General features: G+C 42.6%; 1 protein-coding gene across 2 annotated transcripts; it reads right to left on the reverse strand.

Annotated features, from left to right (window-relative positions):
• Positions 1-1,022: 1,022 nt before the first annotated feature.
• On the reverse strand, positions 1,023-17,544 carry TRAFD1 (TRAF-type zinc finger domain containing 1). 2 transcript variants are annotated; one of them, XM_032800578.2, is made up of 12 exons: positions 17,453-17,544; positions 16,388-16,450; positions 14,154-14,289; positions 14,025-14,078; positions 12,501-12,915; positions 10,617-10,883; positions 9,598-9,668; positions 8,702-8,929; positions 5,793-5,922; positions 4,468-4,780; positions 2,442-2,514; positions 1,023-2,045 (listed from the first exon to the last, which is right to left on the reverse strand). In XM_032800578.2, the coding sequence occupies exons 2-12, from the start codon at positions 16,435-16,437 to the stop codon at positions 2,001-2,003; spliced, it is 1,782 nt and encodes a 593-aa protein (XP_032656469.1). In that variant the 5' UTR covers positions 16,438-16,450; positions 17,453-17,544; the 3' UTR covers positions 1,023-2,000. The 2 variants fall into 2 exon arrangements, with proteins under 2 accessions (XP_032656469.1, XP_074916231.1); XM_075060130.1 differs by lacking the exon at positions 17,453-17,544 and adding an exon at positions 17,043-17,170.
• Between the last annotated feature and the right edge of the window lie 2,239 nt (positions 17,545-19,783).

Genomic DNA, 19,783 nt, shown 5'->3' on the forward strand with positions numbered 1-19,783 from the left:
TTGGTAAAATGAGGATGATCAATGGGACACCATAGTACTAGGATACAAAATATATCTGAAGAAGAGAACAGGTGTGCTGCTGGGGACATGATACTATATGTAAAAAAGCATAGAATCAAATGAAGTAAAAATTTAAAATTAACCAAACTGTACCACAGAATCTCAATGGATAGTAATTCCACATGCTAATAGGAATATAACAGCAGGGACAGATTACTGACCAGGATGGTGATAAGTAACTGAAATGCTCAAGGCGATGAGGCTATTAAAATAAAAAACTGAATAATAATGGGGGATTTAAAATGTGTCCAGATTGACTGGGTACTTGTCACCTCAAGATGCAATGCAGAGAAAGTTTGACAGCTTAAATGACTGCTTCTTGGAGCAACTACTCCTGGAAGCTACCAGAGGAGAGCCAGTTCTTCATTTTGTCTTAAGTGGAGCACAGGATCTTATCCAAGAGATGATTATACCTGAACCACTTGGTAATAGTGACCCTAATGTAATGAAACATCCCTGTGGCAGGGAAACCACCACAGCAGCCCAACATTGTAGCATTTAATCTTGGGGACTACACAAAAATGAGGAAGTTAGTGACACAGAAATTAAAAGGCACAGCACAAAAAGTGAAATCCCTGCAAGCTGTATGGAAACTTTTTAAAGACACCATAATAGAGGCTCAACTTAAACGTAAGCCCCAAATTAAAAAACATAATAAGAGAACCAAAAAAGTGCCACTATGGCTAAAGAGGTCAACTGTCTACACTGCAATGAAAGATAGTCTCCTTTGCTCATGAGCCAGCCGCAGTGTAGATGTGCCCAGATAGTACACCACAATCACAGTTATGGCTAAACTGAAGAATAAGTTGGACATTTTGAAACCAAAAGATGGCTGATGAAAAAAATTGGTAAGTTTCTCCCCAGAAGAGTAGTTTTCCCAACCCATTCTGCTCAGCAGAGTTTTCAGTCACTTTCTAGGGTCTGCCTAGACTTTGTTTCAGTTTACAGAACAAAAGAGATCAGTAGATACAAATTTTATTACAAGGAATTTAAAAAGTAAGGGCTCCAGTACAGCAAAAGAGCAGTTTGAGAATGGAAGCCCATGGGACTGAAGCTCCCACATTGTGGATCACAATCTCATCTGAGGATGTCCTTAGGAACACTGGGCACTTCTGGTATTTAATAGACTTATAGATAGGAAGACAGAACCACCCTAAGTTACAATATGTATGACTTTCCCCACCTGATTCCCAGGCCAGGTCTGACAAGATAGAAAGCTTCGGGAAAGTCTTGACTGTAAAAATAGTTGATGCAGAATTATTGCCAACAGCAGCAAACTAAATGACTGAAGGGGAAATAGGTTTACAGTCAAGCCACTAAACTCATCCCCTGATCCTAAACCTCGGTGAAGATCATCATTAAGGTCAACTGCTCATTACAGAGATGTGTGTTCTGCAACCGACCTCTGAGGAGTCAGACTCTGAACAAGTCAGACAAGTATTGTATGCTACAGTAACTTACTATGGCAGGTTCTTCATCCAGAGCAGTTCTGGCTGATCGTTTTGGGTTTGATTAACAGGGTTGCTGCTCAGACATCTATTCATTTACTTCAGTGATGAAGCAATGAATTACTTCTCCTGCACACTGCTGAGCCAAGGCCGAGCACATTAAAAGGAAATCCCTCTTGAAACGCACAAGCAGATGAGATAAAAACAGATTGGTCCTCTGAGTACTGACTGATTTAGGATACTGCCAGTTTAAACCACCCAAATAGCAGCAATATAAAATTTACACTGACATTTCTGTACAGCGGCTATAGTATGCGTTATTCACAAACTTAAAAACAATTATAGAAAAATCACTGCATAAAAATTGTAAAGTTAATAGAAAGTCCCCATCAATGGTGACAACATAGCAAATACTTGCGCTGGGATAAATAAGTACTATAGTGCACAGTGAGAGAGCTTCAAGTGCTAAATATGCGCTTCATAAAGGATCGATTATTCTTCCTCAAGATGGCCAGACTCTGGTTTCTGGGATTTTGCCTGTGTAAGGAGGAAACAGTAAGTGAAACGTACATATTTTAAAACAGACAAGTTGAATCACAACATGCTCTCTCAGACTTGATCAAGGAGCAAAGGACAGCGCCCCAAGTCCTATAACGAAGTATAGGAGTTCAGACTCCTGCAAACACCAAGCAATGGTATATTAGCAGAAAGGGTGGTTCTTCGCCAATCCAGCTGAGATTGAGGACAACAGGCAGTCAGCAAGAGCTCTACTAGCAGTGAGTGAGTCACTAGCAATGACCTGTGTTGCATGTTAGAGTCACGCTTGATGCGGGCTGCTCAAAAAAGACAGTAGTAAAAATAAACTAAACCTTTTAGTCAGCCACTGAAATGCAGAAAAGAGGCCATCCAGATCAGGGAAGAGCTCAAACTTACCTTTGTGCTCCTGTTTCTGAAATTGACAGGAACATTTGCAGTCCTAGGACTCCTGCCTGCTTCGTTTCTCACACTGCAGGGGAGAGAAGTTGACACCATTAGACGAAGCAGCTCTACAAGTTCAATCCTCTTACGGGAACCGGTTTAAGAATAAAAGCACGGTCCTCCTACTAAATGAGCAAGAGTTCCATCATAAACCCCCAAAACTCTCGCCCTTGGCCTGTATCCCAAACTGCTGAATCTTGGGATCAGAGAACAAGGTGTCTCACTATTTCACCTTGGGTACTTTGATACTAAATGTTGGGCAGAATTCGCAGAGTTTTCGGCCATGCATACTGGAGGCTGAATCCAAGAGCAAGGGACATAGGTGTTAAAGACAGTACTATTTCCAGCCAGTGGCATCCCAATAGCAAGAATGCTACTGAAATATTAGAAGAAGAAACAACCACGACATTTCCACACAAGATTAGACTCCTTTCCATGAAAAAGGAGAGTGCATGTAAAAGATGTACCCAAATACATAGGGTACTACCAAATTTGGTCCATTTCCCGGTCAGATTTTTAAAAACTGTAAATTTCGTTATTTCAGCTATTTAAATCTGAAGTGTCATGGTGTTGTAATTGAAGGGGTCCTGACCCAAAAAAGGAGTTTGAGGGGGTGGGGGTGGATTTGCAAGGTTATTGTCGGGGGGCCGGGGGAGGGTTGTGGTACTGCTACCCTTACTTGTGTTGCTGCTGGAGGGGCACTGCCTTCAGAGCTGGACGCCCAGCTAACAGCTGCTGCTCTCCAGCCACCGAGCTCTGAAGGCAGCAATACCACAGCCTCCCTAAAATAAAAACTTGTAAACCCACCTGCATCTCCCCCCCCAATTTGAGAAACACTGGTCTCCCCATTAAATCTGTATAATTAAGGCTACGTTTTAGTCACAGGTATTTTTATTTAGTGAAAAAGTCAGGGACAGGTCACAGGCAGTAAAAAAATCCATGGCCCATGACCTGTCCAGGACTTGTAGTCAGGGGTATATTGTACATTTTGGGGGGGGGGGGGGGGGGGGGGGGGGGGGGGGAGGAATTCATGGGGGGGGGACACAGCCTGGGGTGCCATGAGTGCTCATAGGGGACACCACAGGTGCTTGAGGGGCTGGCAGTCTCCCTAGGCAGCTCCCCAGAAGCAGCGACATGTCCCTTCCTCAGCTCCTAGCTCCACACACTGCCCCCACCCCAAGCTCCGGCTCCGCAGCTCCCATTGGCCAGAAACTGCAGGGAACTATGAGGGCAGTACCTGCAGGCAGAGACAGCACATGGAGCTAGGAATTCAGGGAGTGACATGTTGCCACTTCCAGAGAGCCTCCCAAGGTAAGCACCACCCAGAGCCCTCACCCCCTGCCATGACCCAACCCCTGGCCCCCTCCCAAACCCAAAACTCCTCCTGCTGCTGAGGAGGGGATGGGGCAGTGGCCTGAGACTGCTCCAGCAGTGGCGACTGCGGCTGGCCAAGGTGCTGCCCGAGCTCCTCAGGCGGCTCACAGACTAGCTGCACTGGACATTGCAGAAGTCATGTAATCAGTGACCTCCATGACAAACTTACAGCCTCAACAAAAAATATGCAAAAGATCAGATTTCATGGGGGAAGACAAGATTTCACGGTCTGATGCATTTTTCATGGCCACGAATTTGGTAGAGCCCTAGAAACAGGTGCCATAAAAAACAGTTTCCTAGAAAACTTGTTTTCTTAAACTCATTACTACAAACCCAAAAGGACACCAGCTAGTCAAACTGAGTGCAGCCATAGGCAAAACATACAAGAATCTGTGGTGGGGTGATGAGAAGACCAGTGGACGCAGAGTTCTCCTTCTGTCAAGCTTTGATGTCTGCAGTAGCAGAAACAGGCCCTGAAGCACTGCCTCACTCTCACCATAGCAGAGCTAGATCGGAATGGACTAATTGTCTATTCATAAGGATGAATCCCCAGGAATCGCTTAAAGCTAAAAATTCTTTCCACCACTACACAGAGCAGAGAAGCTACCTTGGTCGTGTTGGAGATGTCCTTGGGAAACTGGGAACGTAGCTTTCAGGGTGGATGTTTTGCGTGGATCGCACAACTGGCCTGGGGCCTGTTCCAGATTCAGCTGTGCCTCTGCTTCTCAGTCTTCTGTCATTGCCATCTAAGTTGCTGGACTTCCCTTTCTGAGTCAGAATATCATTAGTTCTTACAGCACTAAAAGAGGTCAAGGGTATGCTTCTGGCAACTGCCAAGTTGCTTTGTGATCGGCTCTCTCGTACAGCATGGGCAAGGCTCTGCTGCCTGAAGTCTTCTAGATACCGAGGTGAAATTTCCCCTAAAGGAAAGTCAGTAAATAAAGCATACTAGGAACAGCAATGAAATAACTGATCAAAGCAAGGAACAAGGATCAGAACAAGAGGCAAAAAACAAACACCTTGATAAAAACGTCTGGATTTCAAAGCAACAGCCTAGATTTTTAATGCAATACCATATAGTCTGGGAAAACAGAACTGCACCATAGAAATATTGTCTTCACTGACTAGTACAATTCCCCAGGACAAAAGTTACACATTTTACCAGCTTCACATGGAGGCGGAACTCCTTTAGAATAAAGTCCTTGGCATCTGTTTATTAAGGGAAGGTAGCATAAAAAGTTGCTTTACTTGCATTTTAAAACTGGCTTATGGGCAAAGTCACTACCTGCCATAGCAGTTAAATTTACATACTAACTTCACCCAACACACTGGATGACCCCATACACAAGTTAAGTAAACTAGTCCATTTCCTTTTGGCAATTTAAGATAATACATGTGCTATGGAGCTTCTGTTCTGTGATTTGCTGGGTTTTAATTTAGTAAACATTCAGGATCAGCTTCTACCCTCTGATACCCATGTATGATTTCTACTGTCACTTAAACCTCTCTCCATGCAACTAACTACATAATTTGACCCTAAGGGTGCAATAAAAACTGATGATGAGGCAAGAAATTCAAAGTTCACCCCCTTATTAGTTTCCCCACAACTGCAATAGTTACAGATGGCGCTAGCAACATACACAGACTATAATCAGACTTATCAGTTTCCACTCTTGCTGCACAAGGTTTAGTAATTTCAAGTTTCTCTTTGGTTGTTTGCGTGGGGCTCCATGCTTATGATTTAGTAGCATTTTTAATATATGTTGCAAGTTACGCCATGTGAAACAGAACAATGGTATAAGGGTGGAGTTAGGAAGTTCTAGTCCTTATCTAGATTAAAACGTGCGTTGTTCTGTTTTGCAGTTGGAGAAAATGATCTTAAAAGCACGAATAGAAAGAAGCATAGGCTGGAAATCTGTACTTTGCCAATACCTTGATGCCGGATGCGTCTTCTAGATTCCGGTGATTCTGATCTCTCCAAGTTGTCTTTGGGAGGCAACGGTTGCGAGGATGGCAATCCCGCCCCTGGGCTGGCAGTGGCTGGGCGTAAATCACAATGGTCCTAGTGCAAGAGATTTTGATAGTTTCTGGACACTTAGAGAACACTTAATTCCTGTGAAAGCTTTGAAGGGTACATCTTCCCTCAAATGCCATGGGGAAGTAAGGATGTGTTTTGAGAAAAGACAGAGACTGGCTTGATAACAGCATGCTCACTTCTAGGTCACCTGTTGAAGTACAGCCCAGAAATAGTAACTAGTTGATATGTGGTCTATGCAAGATGGAGTTGATGACCTCAGTCTACGTCCTACAGTAGAAGTCACTACACCATAATTGGTGTCATGCTTCGTGTCCAGTCGATGCTTAGCCTGTCATCCTTAGAGATGATCCCTCCAAGCCAGCTGAAGCACGTGATCAGGCAATCTGCATTGCTGCTATAGTGACAATGCAACCTTGTACTTCATCAGCAGGAAAGTCGGAAGGAATATCGGTCACCCTGACATCAATGTAGCTTAAAAAGCCAAGTGAGAAGTATCTTCAAGTGCTACTCCCGCCCCAGAGCATTCATGCCAGTTTCCCTAAGTTTTACAATTTTTTTTTTATTATTTTTTTTTTTAATATATAGTTTCTCTCCCTCTATTGCTCTGTGAAAGAGCTTCACTAAAGAGAGGAAACTGACTGCACTAGGTGCTGTCAAATGCACAAACTGAAAACAGAACATATTTGCCATCTTTCAGTTACACATATTAGGGATTACCTATAGCATAAGAGGTTTAAAAACAAAAATGAGGATTGTAAATAGAAGGGTGTCCCTTTTAAATCTGAGAACCACAGGCCAAGATGATGAGAAAGTTGTACATGACAGTGGCTCAGTCGCAGTCACTCAAGATACTTTGAAGGAGCCCCAAACAGCATACTATGATCAGATGTACAAAGGCACTTTATCCAAATGTCCGTCTACTTTCAAAAGGCAGAAATCAACCTGATGTGGAAAACCTCAGCCCTCAACTATGATCCAAGATGCACTGAAACTCCCTCAACTATGGAGCACATGCTACAAAGCAAAGGTAAGCTAGGCAAGTTTATCAAAATTAACTTTGAAAGATTACTACCAAAGCCAAGGGGGTAAAATTACCACTTCTCTGTTCCTAGAAAAATAAATGCATAACTGATCTACGCAGGGACAAGAACATTCTAACTGCTCCCCACACCATTGGTTTGCACGGCACAATTTTCAACATACTTGGACACTGCAAAACCATCCCATTCAGATGTTGGTTCATGCATTTTCCAGTTCACTTCAATTCCTTTCAATATCCTCCCTTCTCTATCACCCGAGACATCTCCATTACCTTCTGTCTCCCAGGCTTGTAATCTATATGTGGGAATAAGGAGGTAGAAGGTACAAAGACTGCAGGTTTGGTCTTATCTTCTCTTATTTTCCCCTCATTCCTTCTCAGTTTCACACCTTGCAGGTTAGTTTACCTCTTCTGGCTGGGTCCATCCCACCTGTGTGGTAACTGGCCACTCAGCCTACTCTTACATCTACCAGGGCCCTCATACCTGCCTGCTCCTAACTCCTACTCCATGCTTGATCTTGTCTGTGTTAAGGTAAGCTCGCCACAGTGGAGACTATGACTTATTCCGCGAAGATGACATTTTGTATATTTGTAGCACTATTTAAATATAGTTCATAGGAAGAACTTTCATCCCTTCATACTGATGGCAGTGGCCTTTCTTCAAGAGATTGCCAGAGTGAATTAGTGGGCCTAGTGTGTCTGTCTCTCTCTCACACACACGATGGTACTGGTTTCCCCTCCCGATTTAAACAAGCAGAAGCCATGCTGCAGCAGTGTTGGCAGACTCTTGAGTTAAGTAGCAGAACAACTCTTGTATAAATTCTGCAATACGTTTTCGGGTCAGGGTTTCACTTGACAAAAAAAAGCATAGGAAGGTTTAAGTAAGTTTGCAAAATATATCCTTTTTGTCACACCTCTGAGTCTACAGCTCATTAGATCTGAACATGCTGTGACAGGAAAGTTTGCAACAGTGTGATTATGGAAAAATGTCATCTGTTTGGCAGCTTTTCACTGAACTGTAGTTAAACTCAAATACATCATGAAGTCAGAATACATCAGCCAACAGTATCTGAATTTAGGTCAGACTCTAGCCTCAGATGACCTGTGCACATGTCATCTTCCCTTTCAAGAAGTTCTGCATCACAGAATTGAATCTGTTCATTCATGTGCATTAATTCAACAGGTGCACAAGCAAGAGGCCAAGACAATGAAAGTGTAAGACAATTAAAAATGTTAGGAGTTCAGGTTTGGATAGGGAAATAAAATAGGTCTCTTGTGAATACTTCAGAAGAACCCAATGGGAGAAAGATATACATATTTCTACAACTGTTTCTTTAACATGATCTGTACCCCAAGATGTTGGTACATACTGGGGCTCATGTTAAAGAAACAGTTGTAGAAATATATATATTGTTTTTCGAATAATGGAGTCTGAGCAAACAGCATTCAAGCAATACAGCATAAATCCTAACATTTTAGGAGCTCGACTGCCACCTTCTTGCTCCTTCACTATAATACCTTCCCTTTCATGACCACCTTCCATCTCTTAACAGTGAGGGCAAATAATTCCGCACAGAGAACCATAATGGTACAGATCATAACCCCTAGGCTGAAAGAGAACAGATTCAAATGACAAGTATGTGAATCCCTAGCATCTGCAATCCCAACTGCAGCCTCTGAGCATTAGCATGATTTCAACATTTACTACTAAGGAGTCAGATTTGCTAGGTCGTGTAGAACCCATCCTACAAATAGCATTTGTACCTGGTGATGGAAGAGTATTTCCTCTTCTAACTGAATGCCGCAGAATTCACATGGAATGATAATGCTCCCTTCAGTCTGTACAGCTTGTTGCTGCTGTGGATATGTAGATCTGCTGCTGTGCAGTTGGTCTAAGAAATCTTTAGCATGTCTGTTGTATTCTTGTTGTTGACTTGGGGAAGAACCTCTTTTACTGAACGAAGCAAAGGCACTTGCCGGGTTACAGCCAGTCTGTTACGTGGGCAACATTGGAAAGAAGGAATTAGTTATACTTACAAAGCCTTCGTGTACTAAGTAATATTTCAACACTGACAATAATACTGCCATTTCACAGAGTAAAACAGATCCACCCTTTATTTCCAGTACACTCTCTTAGTATTATAAACCACTCAAAATTATATTCCATTTCAGATATCCAGTTAATGGGACAATAAGGTTCAAAGTAAGTTGCTATGCATAGTAAAATTCAAAAACCTAACGTCAGTAGTTAACTTTTTTTTTTCACAATGTACGTAGTTTTGTACTGGCATTTCACTTTGCAGGAACAAGAAAGTTTAATTTGTTTCTAGTGCTAATCCAAGGAACAGCACAGTGGATGTTTTGATGAAAGTTTTGCATTAGTATTTTTAGTTTACTAAGACATTTCAATATTAGGCTTTGTAAGGTTCTATGCAGATGTAGCATCCTGTAAGCATTGCTGGAGTGTGGAAGTCCCACTAACTATGCTAAACTGCTCCAACAAAATTCAGTTGTTGAATAGAAATTGTACTCAGAAGTGCTAGCATCCATTTCAGTAAGCCTCCTGCGTATACAGCTATAAAATGGTGATAATGATGCTTACCTCCTTTGACAAAAAGCACTTTAAGAGTGAAGTATTATAAAATACAGAAATACCAAACCTGATGGAGAATCAGGTCTTCTTCAGGGTAGAGTGCCTCACAGAATTCACATGGCAACATATCATCATCATCTGTGAGGTAAGTAAAAGGATTAAACCTCCTACCATAAAAAGGGGTAACAATCAGACTAACCAACCTGTCTTCAGAATTTCTAATCCATGAGATCATTCTGTTCTGCATAACAGAGGAGGGATTATAGCAAGTCTCAGGGCAGTAGTCACTCTACTTTCACATTTATGAGTTTTATAAGTGGGAGGGAAAAAGGTCACTTTTTAGAAAAAGTTTGAAAAGGATTTTTTGCCCCCAAAATCTCACTGTTCCTTAGTCCAAAACAAAAAAAAAAACAAACCACAAACCTCATTATCTGCCTGCCTATGCATGTTACACAGTACACAATTTCTTTTCAAAATAATCTGGCACTTGGATAATACAGGAGAGTTCCTCTTTACATTTAAGATTAAACATGCTAATGTCACCTACTCTGTTGTTACATCTCCACACAAGCAGGAATAAGGGTGGTTTTGGTTTTATTTTTTAAAGACATGGCAGAACTACAGTAAGCTGAATCTGCTAGTATACGGTTTTCAAAACAAGTCACTTACCTTCCCATATTAATATGCTGTACTTGTCTTATCCATTTAAAATCTTTTGGTAAGAAAGGAACTTTGGGATAGACAGATACCAATATCAAATTTCACTAGTTAACAACTCGAGACTATTGTCTATAAATAATAGAAATGTTGCTATTTTAGCAGCCAGTACAGTCAAAAACTGAGGTAGCTGAAGATACAGTTCCAAAAAGGAAGGAAAGTCTCCAAGAACAGGGAAGGCTTTTCTGCACATTCAGAGAATTTCTGCATCAGATGCAGGGGATATCTAAAGCAGTTTAGAAAGTCTCAAAGTGCTACTGTTCTGGTACTGAAAGTAAGAATATCTCCAAGGAGCTAGTCATGAGAGTCCCCGATAAAAAAAAATTGATTTGATTTTTGTTGATGAAGAAAGGCTTTTAAAGAACTTACTTTTTAGCTGATCCGAAGTGTTAATAGACAAAAGATCATGGGAGAAAGTATCTGATTTGTTTATTTCATTAAGCTGTTCAGATGGCTTGGACTCTTTGGAGTAGAAGTTCTTCCAGAAGTCACTGTGAATTTCAGCTGCAATATTGTTGTGTGGATTATTCTCACGTTGCAGGCTAAGGGCTAACATATAGTCTAAATTGGAATTCTGTTCTCCATACAGAGAGGACTCCGTGTTTTTATTCCTCTCCAGCCATTCCAGCTCATCCTCTTAAACAAAAATTTCAGAAGCTGTAAGTATCAACTACATAGTTTAACAGTAATTATGATTTTAAGAACAGACTAAGTAAATAAAATAGAAGTTCACATATGCAAATGAGGGCAGAACTGGGCCTCACACACAGCACTCTAGTTTTAAAAACAGATAGCCAAAGCCTCAAAAAGACACTTCATGACTTATATTTTGGGATGAATTAAAGGAAGCTAAGCCTTGCCCTTTCCTGTATTCCCCCCACCCCACTCCCGTCTAGCCTGAGAGAATGGGGGCTATGTTTCCTTTACTAGCCATACAATTCTTAAATTTAAAGAACTTACTAAAGGACATTATGTTTTTTCCATCCCTTGCAGTCTTTAAATCACAATTAAAGACCTAAGAAATAAGCTCTAGTTCAACCAGAAGTTGTAAGCTTGATGCAGGAACTACTGGAGGAGTTTTTATGACATGTATCATGCAGGAGGTCACAGTAGTTCAGCATGGTTTCTTCTAGTCATAAAGATCTATGAACCTGTAACAAGTCTTATATTTTCAGTCCATCACTGAGAAAAGTACATTCACCTACTGATGCAAGCACCTGACTCAGATACAGGTTAGCGGGATTATGGCTATACAAAGCGAGTCCTCTAAAAACATTTCAGGAAGGAGTATTCAGACTCTAAATGCTTGCAATGACATTTACATGCTCTGATCTCTTCACCCACATGGAGATTTCAGTACACTGAAATCAGTGGGGTTCTAACAATAGGCTTTATTTTCTAAGTTAGTATGGCAATTTGATACAGTAGATTTAGTAAAACAGCATGCAAACTGAAAACTTTTCTGCACCCCTGTGGCTTGAGACAATTCCTGCAGTGACTCACTTTTAAAAAACAAGTGTTTTTTAATATACAAGATGGCTGATCACAACTTTAGAGACCTATATTTATGCACTGAAGCTGCAATCTTAAATGGTACATCTCTTTTAAAAGGCACGTTTCTTTATATCATTTAAGCTCAGCTTTCTTAGTTTCTCATTAAATGAAGATACAGGTGTTCAATAAGATTAGGACTTTACTTTAAAACATGCTCCATCTGTGTTGGAAGACTCTACCCCATTAAACTATGTATTTACAAGGTACAGGACACTTCCAGGTGATGAACAAAAAAAAAAAAAAAAAAAAAAAAAAAAAAAAAAAAAAAAGAGATGATGTTCTGAAGACCATTAAACACAAGTCAGTCATTAACAGCAACAGCAGCCTTGGCATGTGCATTTCCTGGAAGTTAGACAAGCTGAATACAAGATCAAAATAAAAAAAGGCGTATTTGATCTTTTTATGGGTGATGTCAGTAAGTCCCTTGGCCCGCGCTGCTTCCAGCAGCTCCCATTGGCCTCGAGCAGCAAACCACGGACAGTGGGAGCCACGATCGGCCAGATCTGTGGACATGGCAAGTACACAAACCAGCCCGGCCCTCCAGGGGCTTTCCCTACACAAGAGGCATCCCAAGTTCGGGAAACACTGCCATACAGTGCACAAGTATAGAGCTTTCACTCCACTTAGTTACCTAACTTTAAATTAAAGGTAAAAATAAAAGTTATGAATGTACAATTATTTCCCTTGTCCACACTTTACCTCGGTTCTGATCTCTCTGCATTGCTGATGCATTTCTTCTGTTAATATTCTTAGAAGCCTGGTCTCCTCCAAAACCGCTATAAAATCGGCCTTCCTGCGTCCCGGACATCCTCTGCAGAGGCCCAGCATGGCCATCTGAACTCAGAAGGTTTCTGATGGTTTGAAAGGTACACAGATTTGCAGCCTCATCTTCATAGTTATAACATGACATTGCATGGCTAACTCTTTTTATTTCCACCTCCTTCCCACAAACTTCAGGGTGCTCTTTCAGATCTTTCACCATTACGTTGCGACCGCATTCACTGCATGTTTCAGTCCTAGTTCCACAGTAATCCTCGTGGTCCTGAAGTTTATTGAATGCAAGCTCTATCTCACAATGTTGGCAAACTGCAGGACGCAGAGGGCATGCTGATGCCTAAAATATAAAATTGAATAACTCTTGATATATGCCCAGTCTTATAGTTATGCTAGGCTTACTTACTGCCCAAAGAAGGTACCCAGTTCACTGTGTTATTACTGAGAGATGCATTCCAAATTGCTTTAGAGATCAATTGTGTCTTCAGCTAGAAGCCAACCAGCCCATAAAAGAAAAACTTAAGTAGTAAGTTACTACTTAAGACAGGGGGTACAAACACCTGAGTAGTTACACACAGTATGTCTCACTGGAAATTCAGTGTATTTTATACAGGAAAAAGGAAGCATGCATTTACTAGACATCATACTTCAACATAACACCCCTAAAAAACTAAGCACTCAAAGTGGATTTTTTTGGCTGTGTTTATGATTTAACTGTCCCAATCACCACTGTTCATATTGCTTCACTAATGATTATAGCGCATGAAGTGCTTTGAGTAAGTTACTGCAACAGGAAATAAGAGGATCAAAACTGCATGCTTTAAAATAAGCCATGTGGTCCAACTCCCTTTGCATCCCTCTCCATGCCATAGCTTTGCATAATCCCATTTTCCTGTGACATACTTTTGTTCCACTGACAATGTTAACTCCAGTGACAATTTGTAAGTAAGAAAATCATAGGAAGTAAGTGTTTATTGTTCCATGATTTTTAAGAACTGTTTAGACAAAACAAATCCTCAGGTCCTGCATAAATGTCAGGGTGGGAAAAAACAAAAAAAACAAACACACCACACCTGAGATAAAGACGATACTGAAAAGTGAAGTTGCCAAGCTCAATGCAACTATAGCCACAGGCAGAATTTTTAGCCTTAACCACTACTTAGGGACAAACCTAGACCACCCACCTAGCTACCAATGTACATAAACACCCTTCTGTTGAGGAGCTTGGAGCTGCTTATTAGGCATGTGAGTACCACCACTTCAGACTAACACAGCTAGCCTCTTACAAGAGTATCACTAATTAGCATGGATTTAGAAAGCAGATTAAACATGGGCAGAGCACACCCAAGATCAGTTAGCACGGTAGCTATAATCTGAACACTAAGGCTCTAGTGTCAGTACTGGAAATAAACTAGAGTACTATCAAGAGCAAAAACCAAATATACCAACCTCATGATCTTCTAAGTGACATTTTTCCATCTTCATATTACACTTACAAGTAACCTAGGACAAACAGAAACAATTATTAAATGCACTTCATGAAACTCAGCTATTTTAGAGTAGAATTTATTTTATTACCTGCACATGTTCAGATTCAATGTGGTTTTTTATTTCAGATTTAGGGACAGACTCCTTGCAGAAATGACACACTCCAATATTTCTGTTACAGTGGATTTCATGGATGGTGAAGTTAGCTACAGGTATAGCCTTTTTGCTACAAGGATACAAAAAAAAAAGTTACTCTTCACAAATTACACTGAAAATAAACTCATATTTAGGATTCAAGAGAGCTGCCTGAAAAGCAAATAAATCCTTCAGGAATTCATAGTTTCCACGTATTCAGGTTTGTAAAAGAAAAAAGCCTACCTGACTGTACACAACGTGTAGTCCTAGAACACACACACTTACCAAGTCAGACACCCAAAGTCTCCCAATTCATCAAATTAAGTCAAAACTTTGTTCAACTCCAGCTTTGGGAAAAACAGACAAGCCTTGCAGCATACTCGGGCAGTCACCAGATCCAGGCTCTCAAACCAGGAGTAACAGTTATAGACTCTGCAAAGAGCACTCCACATAGTGTAAAAGTCAGGCAATCCTCCAGCGGGCAAAGCTAGAGAACAGATTTTTCAGCTACGCTGCAATATTGGTCAATGGTTCAACCAACAAAAGATGCAATATCCCTGCTGTTCTGAAGTGAGGAATCCCTACCTTACTCTATTTTGGAGAAACCTATTGCTCTATCCCGAGCTATGTGCAGACAGACTTACAGGAGGGAAAAATCCATTCAAGCATTTGAAAAGTGTGTAAGGGTTGCACTGGCCCTTTAAGAGGGAAGAGTACAATGCACCTGAGACCAGTAAGCTGACCCCAAACTCGGCTTAAGAGAAAGAGCCTGGGCCCTAAAGGGGAGGGAGACTAGAAAAATCAGGTAGGAAAGAAACAGAGAAAGCAGAGGTAGGGCTCTGATGGGCTGGAGCAGAAAACTCTGCAGGTTCTAGAGAGACAAGTCAGAAACCAGGAGGCCTGGATCATGGGAGGAGGAGTCTCTAGAGCAGTGGTTCTCAAACTGAGTCAGAACCCCAAAGTGGGTCACCAGGGCTGGTTTAGACTTGCTGGGGCCCAGGTCTGAAGCTTGAGCCCTGGGCAGCAGGGCTCAGGTTACAGGCCCCCTGCTTGGAGCTGAAGCCCTTGAGCTTTGCCCCCACACACACCTGGGACAATGGGGCTCGAGTGGACTCAGGCTTCACTCCCCCTTCCTGGGATTGTGGAGTAATTTTTGTTGTCAGAAGGGGGTCATGGTGCAATGAAGTTTGAGAACCCTTACTCTAGAGCAAGAGGAAGGCAGAGGGCAGCACCCCTGCAGGTGATGTCCCAGCCAAGGAGCAGGGAGCTGGGAAAAGCCCAGAAAGGATGAGAGACTTCTATTAAGCCTAGGTGGGTGGATGTCATTTGTGTTGTTGCTTCATTTGGGCCTCTGAAGTTACCGCCACTATGCAGTATGAATATTCTGAGCCTAGGAGTGCTGGAGAAGTACTCCTGAGGAGCCCTGGGAGGGGAAAACAGAGGAGAGTGTCTGAAAGGCTAACCCATGCCATAAAAGCAAAGATGGCAAATCAGTTCAAGTGGAAGCAAAGTACTTTAACCTCTCCCTCTCTCTACCGGTATCAACTTGATAGAGGAAGTAAAGTTCAAGATGGAGTTTGACTTAAGGAATACAATGTTCACAAGCACAGAAGTGAACTCATCAGCCCCCAAACAAGACAATTATTTTTACCTTCCCTGCCACAAGATAAAAACCTAGCCCCTCTCAAAACAACAGCAATAACCCTTCATTCTCATCCCATCTGTTTCTAAGACCACAACAGGCTGAGACATCAGCAAAATGATATTCTGTATGTATGACAAACACACAGCTATAATAAGCCACAAAAATTAAATCCTGTATATTTCACCTTTCTTGAAACTGATTTTAAAGAAACATTTTAAAAAATTATCTGATAGGGAACCAATAGTTTTAGTTGATTTCTGCTTCTTCTAGGGTGGAGTAGGGGAGGAGACCACTAGCAGCAGGTTCCATTAATATTATTCTGCTGTTCTCAAGGTGACACAGCAAGTTCTGAATACCGGTGAAGTGCCTACCAGAATATTTTCTATTCTTTTATGGTCATTAGAAACAATTTTATATACCACTTGCTGTATTGCTGTCAGATGGCTTCAGAGATGGAAGCAGCATGTTTCTATGAGTTTATGTAGAGACATTGTAATAACATACAATACACTTGTGCCAATAGTGCTAGACATTTATTTCTTACCAATTGCTGCACAGTTGGGTTTCCTGATCATTAACTGCAGCCATATCCATGTTCTTTTGAAAGCTGGAGCAAGGGACAATTAAACATTTTCAGTTTAATTTCTGTTCATAAGAACAAGTACAATTATTCATTCTGCTACTTCCTGTTTCTTCAGATACTCTGGCATTAAATCACAGACTCCATTATTACAAATCGTTGCTTTCTGAAGCAATCAGCAAGACTCCCCCACCCTTTAGAAACAAACTATTATTAAACATGGTTTCAAGCAGCTCTTAAAAGTGTAAGAAACCCTACCTGGCCAGTGAGGATAATCTGCAGAAATTTTTCCTTGAGATGTGGATAGTGTTCTCTTAATAAAAAAAAAAAATTCTCTCTCTCATTCATATATATGAGAGAGACAGACAGACAAAGGTAAAATATTAATTCTGCAAATCTATGGACTGTTTATGGACAGCAAAGCATAATTTAGCCAATAAAATGTATACAGCAAAACCTAGAATTAAGGCACCACTCAAGAGAGCAACAAAAATATCTTAAGGAAGACAAGCCTTAGTAAAGAAAGGTGAAAATTTTACTTGGAAAAGCCCTGACTCCTGCCCCAGGTGATCATATTTATTTCATACCAAAAATAACATTTAAAACAAAAAACACCAACACAGAATAGGTGACGTTTCTTTCAAAAAACAGATTTTTTCCAGTGTATAAAAGCCGCTTCTAGCCAACACGTTGCTCAAGACGTCCAGTTACCCCAGAGACAAGCGAAAGGGGCAGGAGTCTGGTCTCCATAATCACGGTCTGGCATTTCTAGTATAAAAACTGGAAGGAATAACGCAACTCACACACCAGTGCAAGGTAGGGGCAGGGTCTTCCGTGCACGAGCTGCGTGTGTGCTCAGCGGCCTCAGTCAGTTGGGGGCCGCGGGCCCCACCACCCCCAGGGGGCCCGAGCGGGGGAGATGCGGGGCCGAGCGCCCCCAACCTCCCGCTCCGCGGGGCCACTGAGGGGACCAGCCCCCCCACGGTTAAGGACGTGCCGAGCAGTTCGCTGCCCCGTTCCCCGACTCACCCTCTCCTCAGAAACCAAACACCGGGCCCAGCCTAGCGTCCCACTTGCTACCCGCCGGCGACACCCGCTCCCCGCCTCCCTATTGGCCAACTGAGACTCGGCTAACGAGCTGATTGGCCGAAGCAGCCGCCGTTTACTGCCCTGCTAGGCCTCGCCCACACCATGGCTGGATTGGGTAATACAGAGGCCAATAGAGGTAGGCTCCGCCCCCTCGTGATTGCCCCTCCCTCCTCTTATCAAAAAGTGCATGTGATTGACCTGGACTGAGGGTCAGCAGTTTAGTGATGAGAGCGGGGGGGGGGGGGGGGTGTTAGGGTTCCAGGCAATGAAAGTAAATTACTTTCCTGGGCAGCCCTCCAAGCTGTAGGGGAATGAACCTGAGGGAAGGTGTGTATAACTAGACATACAATATTACACAGGTGCCAGACACAGGCTGTGACGATGTGGTTCTGGCGGGACCCAACTGACAGTGCCAAATTAGGACCAATTGCTCAAACAGGGCAGTCACAGCCCTAGGCTGGGGTTTTTCCACCTCTAAGGCAAACCAAACCAGCCAGACAAAAATGACTTTGGTGTCACCCCACTGGCTAACCTCAAGTGGCACAAGCAATTTCCTTAGACACTCCAGTCTCGCAGTATCACCACCAGTTCCACACATCCTGGGGATGAATGGTTATGAAAACCAACACCCCAGTAAAAGAAAAAGGTTCTCTTCCAATTAAAAAAAAAAAGGAGTTATTCCCGGGATATTAAGGGCAACAACGGATTTACGTATAATACCCTTCCCATCACGACGTTGTGGGACGGTTAGGGGCACTCGCTATGGGGCGGGCTAATCCCGCTTACACGCCCACATCGCATATTTCGGCTGTTTAGGTGGCGTCCTAACCCCCCAGCCAATATGTTGTTCCAGCCAAATTCCACCTATGCGCCTGACCTGAACAGACACGCTTTCACTCCAGCTCGTCCACTCACGGCCCACCTTCTCTAACCTACAGCACATGATGACATCTTCATCATCGGACTGGACCCACGGGTCGTTGGAAAGGAACACTCCTAGAAAAATTCCACCACAGATTTCCAACAACTGTCCACCCCCACAATCAACACGCTTCAGCCGTGCGTACTTCCAATACCAATGGCCTACACGACAGAGGTCCACTTTTAGACACCACGTGCAAATAAAGTGATCGGTCACATTAAACACCACCCTTATATCGAAACCTACCGCCACCCCGCATCTGTGACCAAACCTTCATGCCTCCAGCTTCCATCCCGGGCACCAGCACACGATTATGTCTTACCAGCCCAGCACTGACGTACAACCGCATCTGCCTCTAACCCTCAGACAGAGACCACACCTACAAAATCTCCACCACATTCTCAAAAACTACCAATACCCCCGCCCGAGGAAATTAGGAAACAGATCAACAGAGCCATGACACTACCCAGAAACCTCCTACTGCCAAGATAAACCCAAGAAAGAAACCAACAGGACCCAACTGGCCTCACATACAGCCCCAGCGAAAACCCCTTCCCAACTGCATCATCAGGGATCACAACATCTGGAACATGAATTCCCACACTCTTCACAGTCTTGGGTGTCGAGCAACTTTCTGTGCCTCACAGACGAACCGGACTCAACCTGAACGTTTCTCACCAAGCAACTGCACCACGTACCTGAGTAACTGTTACTCGAGGAAGAACCAATCATGCAACAAACCCCAGCGATGCCAACTCTGCCTACAGTATTACACCAAGCGACACCAGTCACAGGATCCTAACTCGATCAGCCACACCACACCGTTTCTAGTTTCATCCTGCACGTCCACCAATTGATATATATACGCCAGATCATATGCCAGCCGAATGCCCTCTGCTGCTATGTACATCGCAAATGGACAGTCTCTATGGAAAAGTGATAAATGATCACAAATCAGATCATTAGGTTAATGGCAATATCAAAAATTTCGTGTAGGTGAGCACTTCAACCTCCCGGCCACACTAAGCAGACCTTAGGTGGCATTCCGTGAGCAACATCAGGACCAGACTTCAACGCAAGAATCTGCTGACTTTCAGTTCATTCTTGCAAATTTGTGACACCACATGCTCTATGGACTAACAAAGACTTTTGTGAATGGCTTGCCACGATTACGGAACCAGTTTCTCCTCCCTTGTGTTTTTCAACACTTCAACCTAGACAGGCCTATGCCTCCCTGATTAGATACTAACCTTCTGTTATCTCTCAGTCTGCTTGCTAGCTATATTACCATGCCCTTTCTTGGATATATTTCGACACTAGCATCTCTGACGAAGTGGGTATTCACCAAC

Source organism: Chelonoidis abingdonii, chromosome 22 (genome assembly GCF_003597395.2).
Source record: "Chelonoidis abingdonii isolate Lonesome George chromosome 22, CheloAbing_2.0, whole genome shotgun sequence".
In the NCBI taxonomy this organism is placed as follows: Eukaryota; Metazoa; Chordata; order Testudines; family Testudinidae; genus Chelonoidis; species Chelonoidis abingdonii.

Coding starts and splice junctions, on each gene's coding strand:
- TRAFD1 (XM_032800578.2), bottom strand. CDS start 16,437: ATGGATATGGCTGCAGTTAATGATCAGGAAACCCAACTGTGCAGCAAT. Junction 14,079..14,153: donor TTGAATCTGAACATGTGCAG/GTAATAAAATAA, acceptor TGTTTGTCCTAG/GTTACTTGTAAGTGTAATAT. Junction 10,884..12,500: donor GCAGAGAGATCAGAACCGAG/GTAAAGTGTGGA, acceptor TTTTTGTTTAAG/AGGATGAGCTGGAATGGCTG.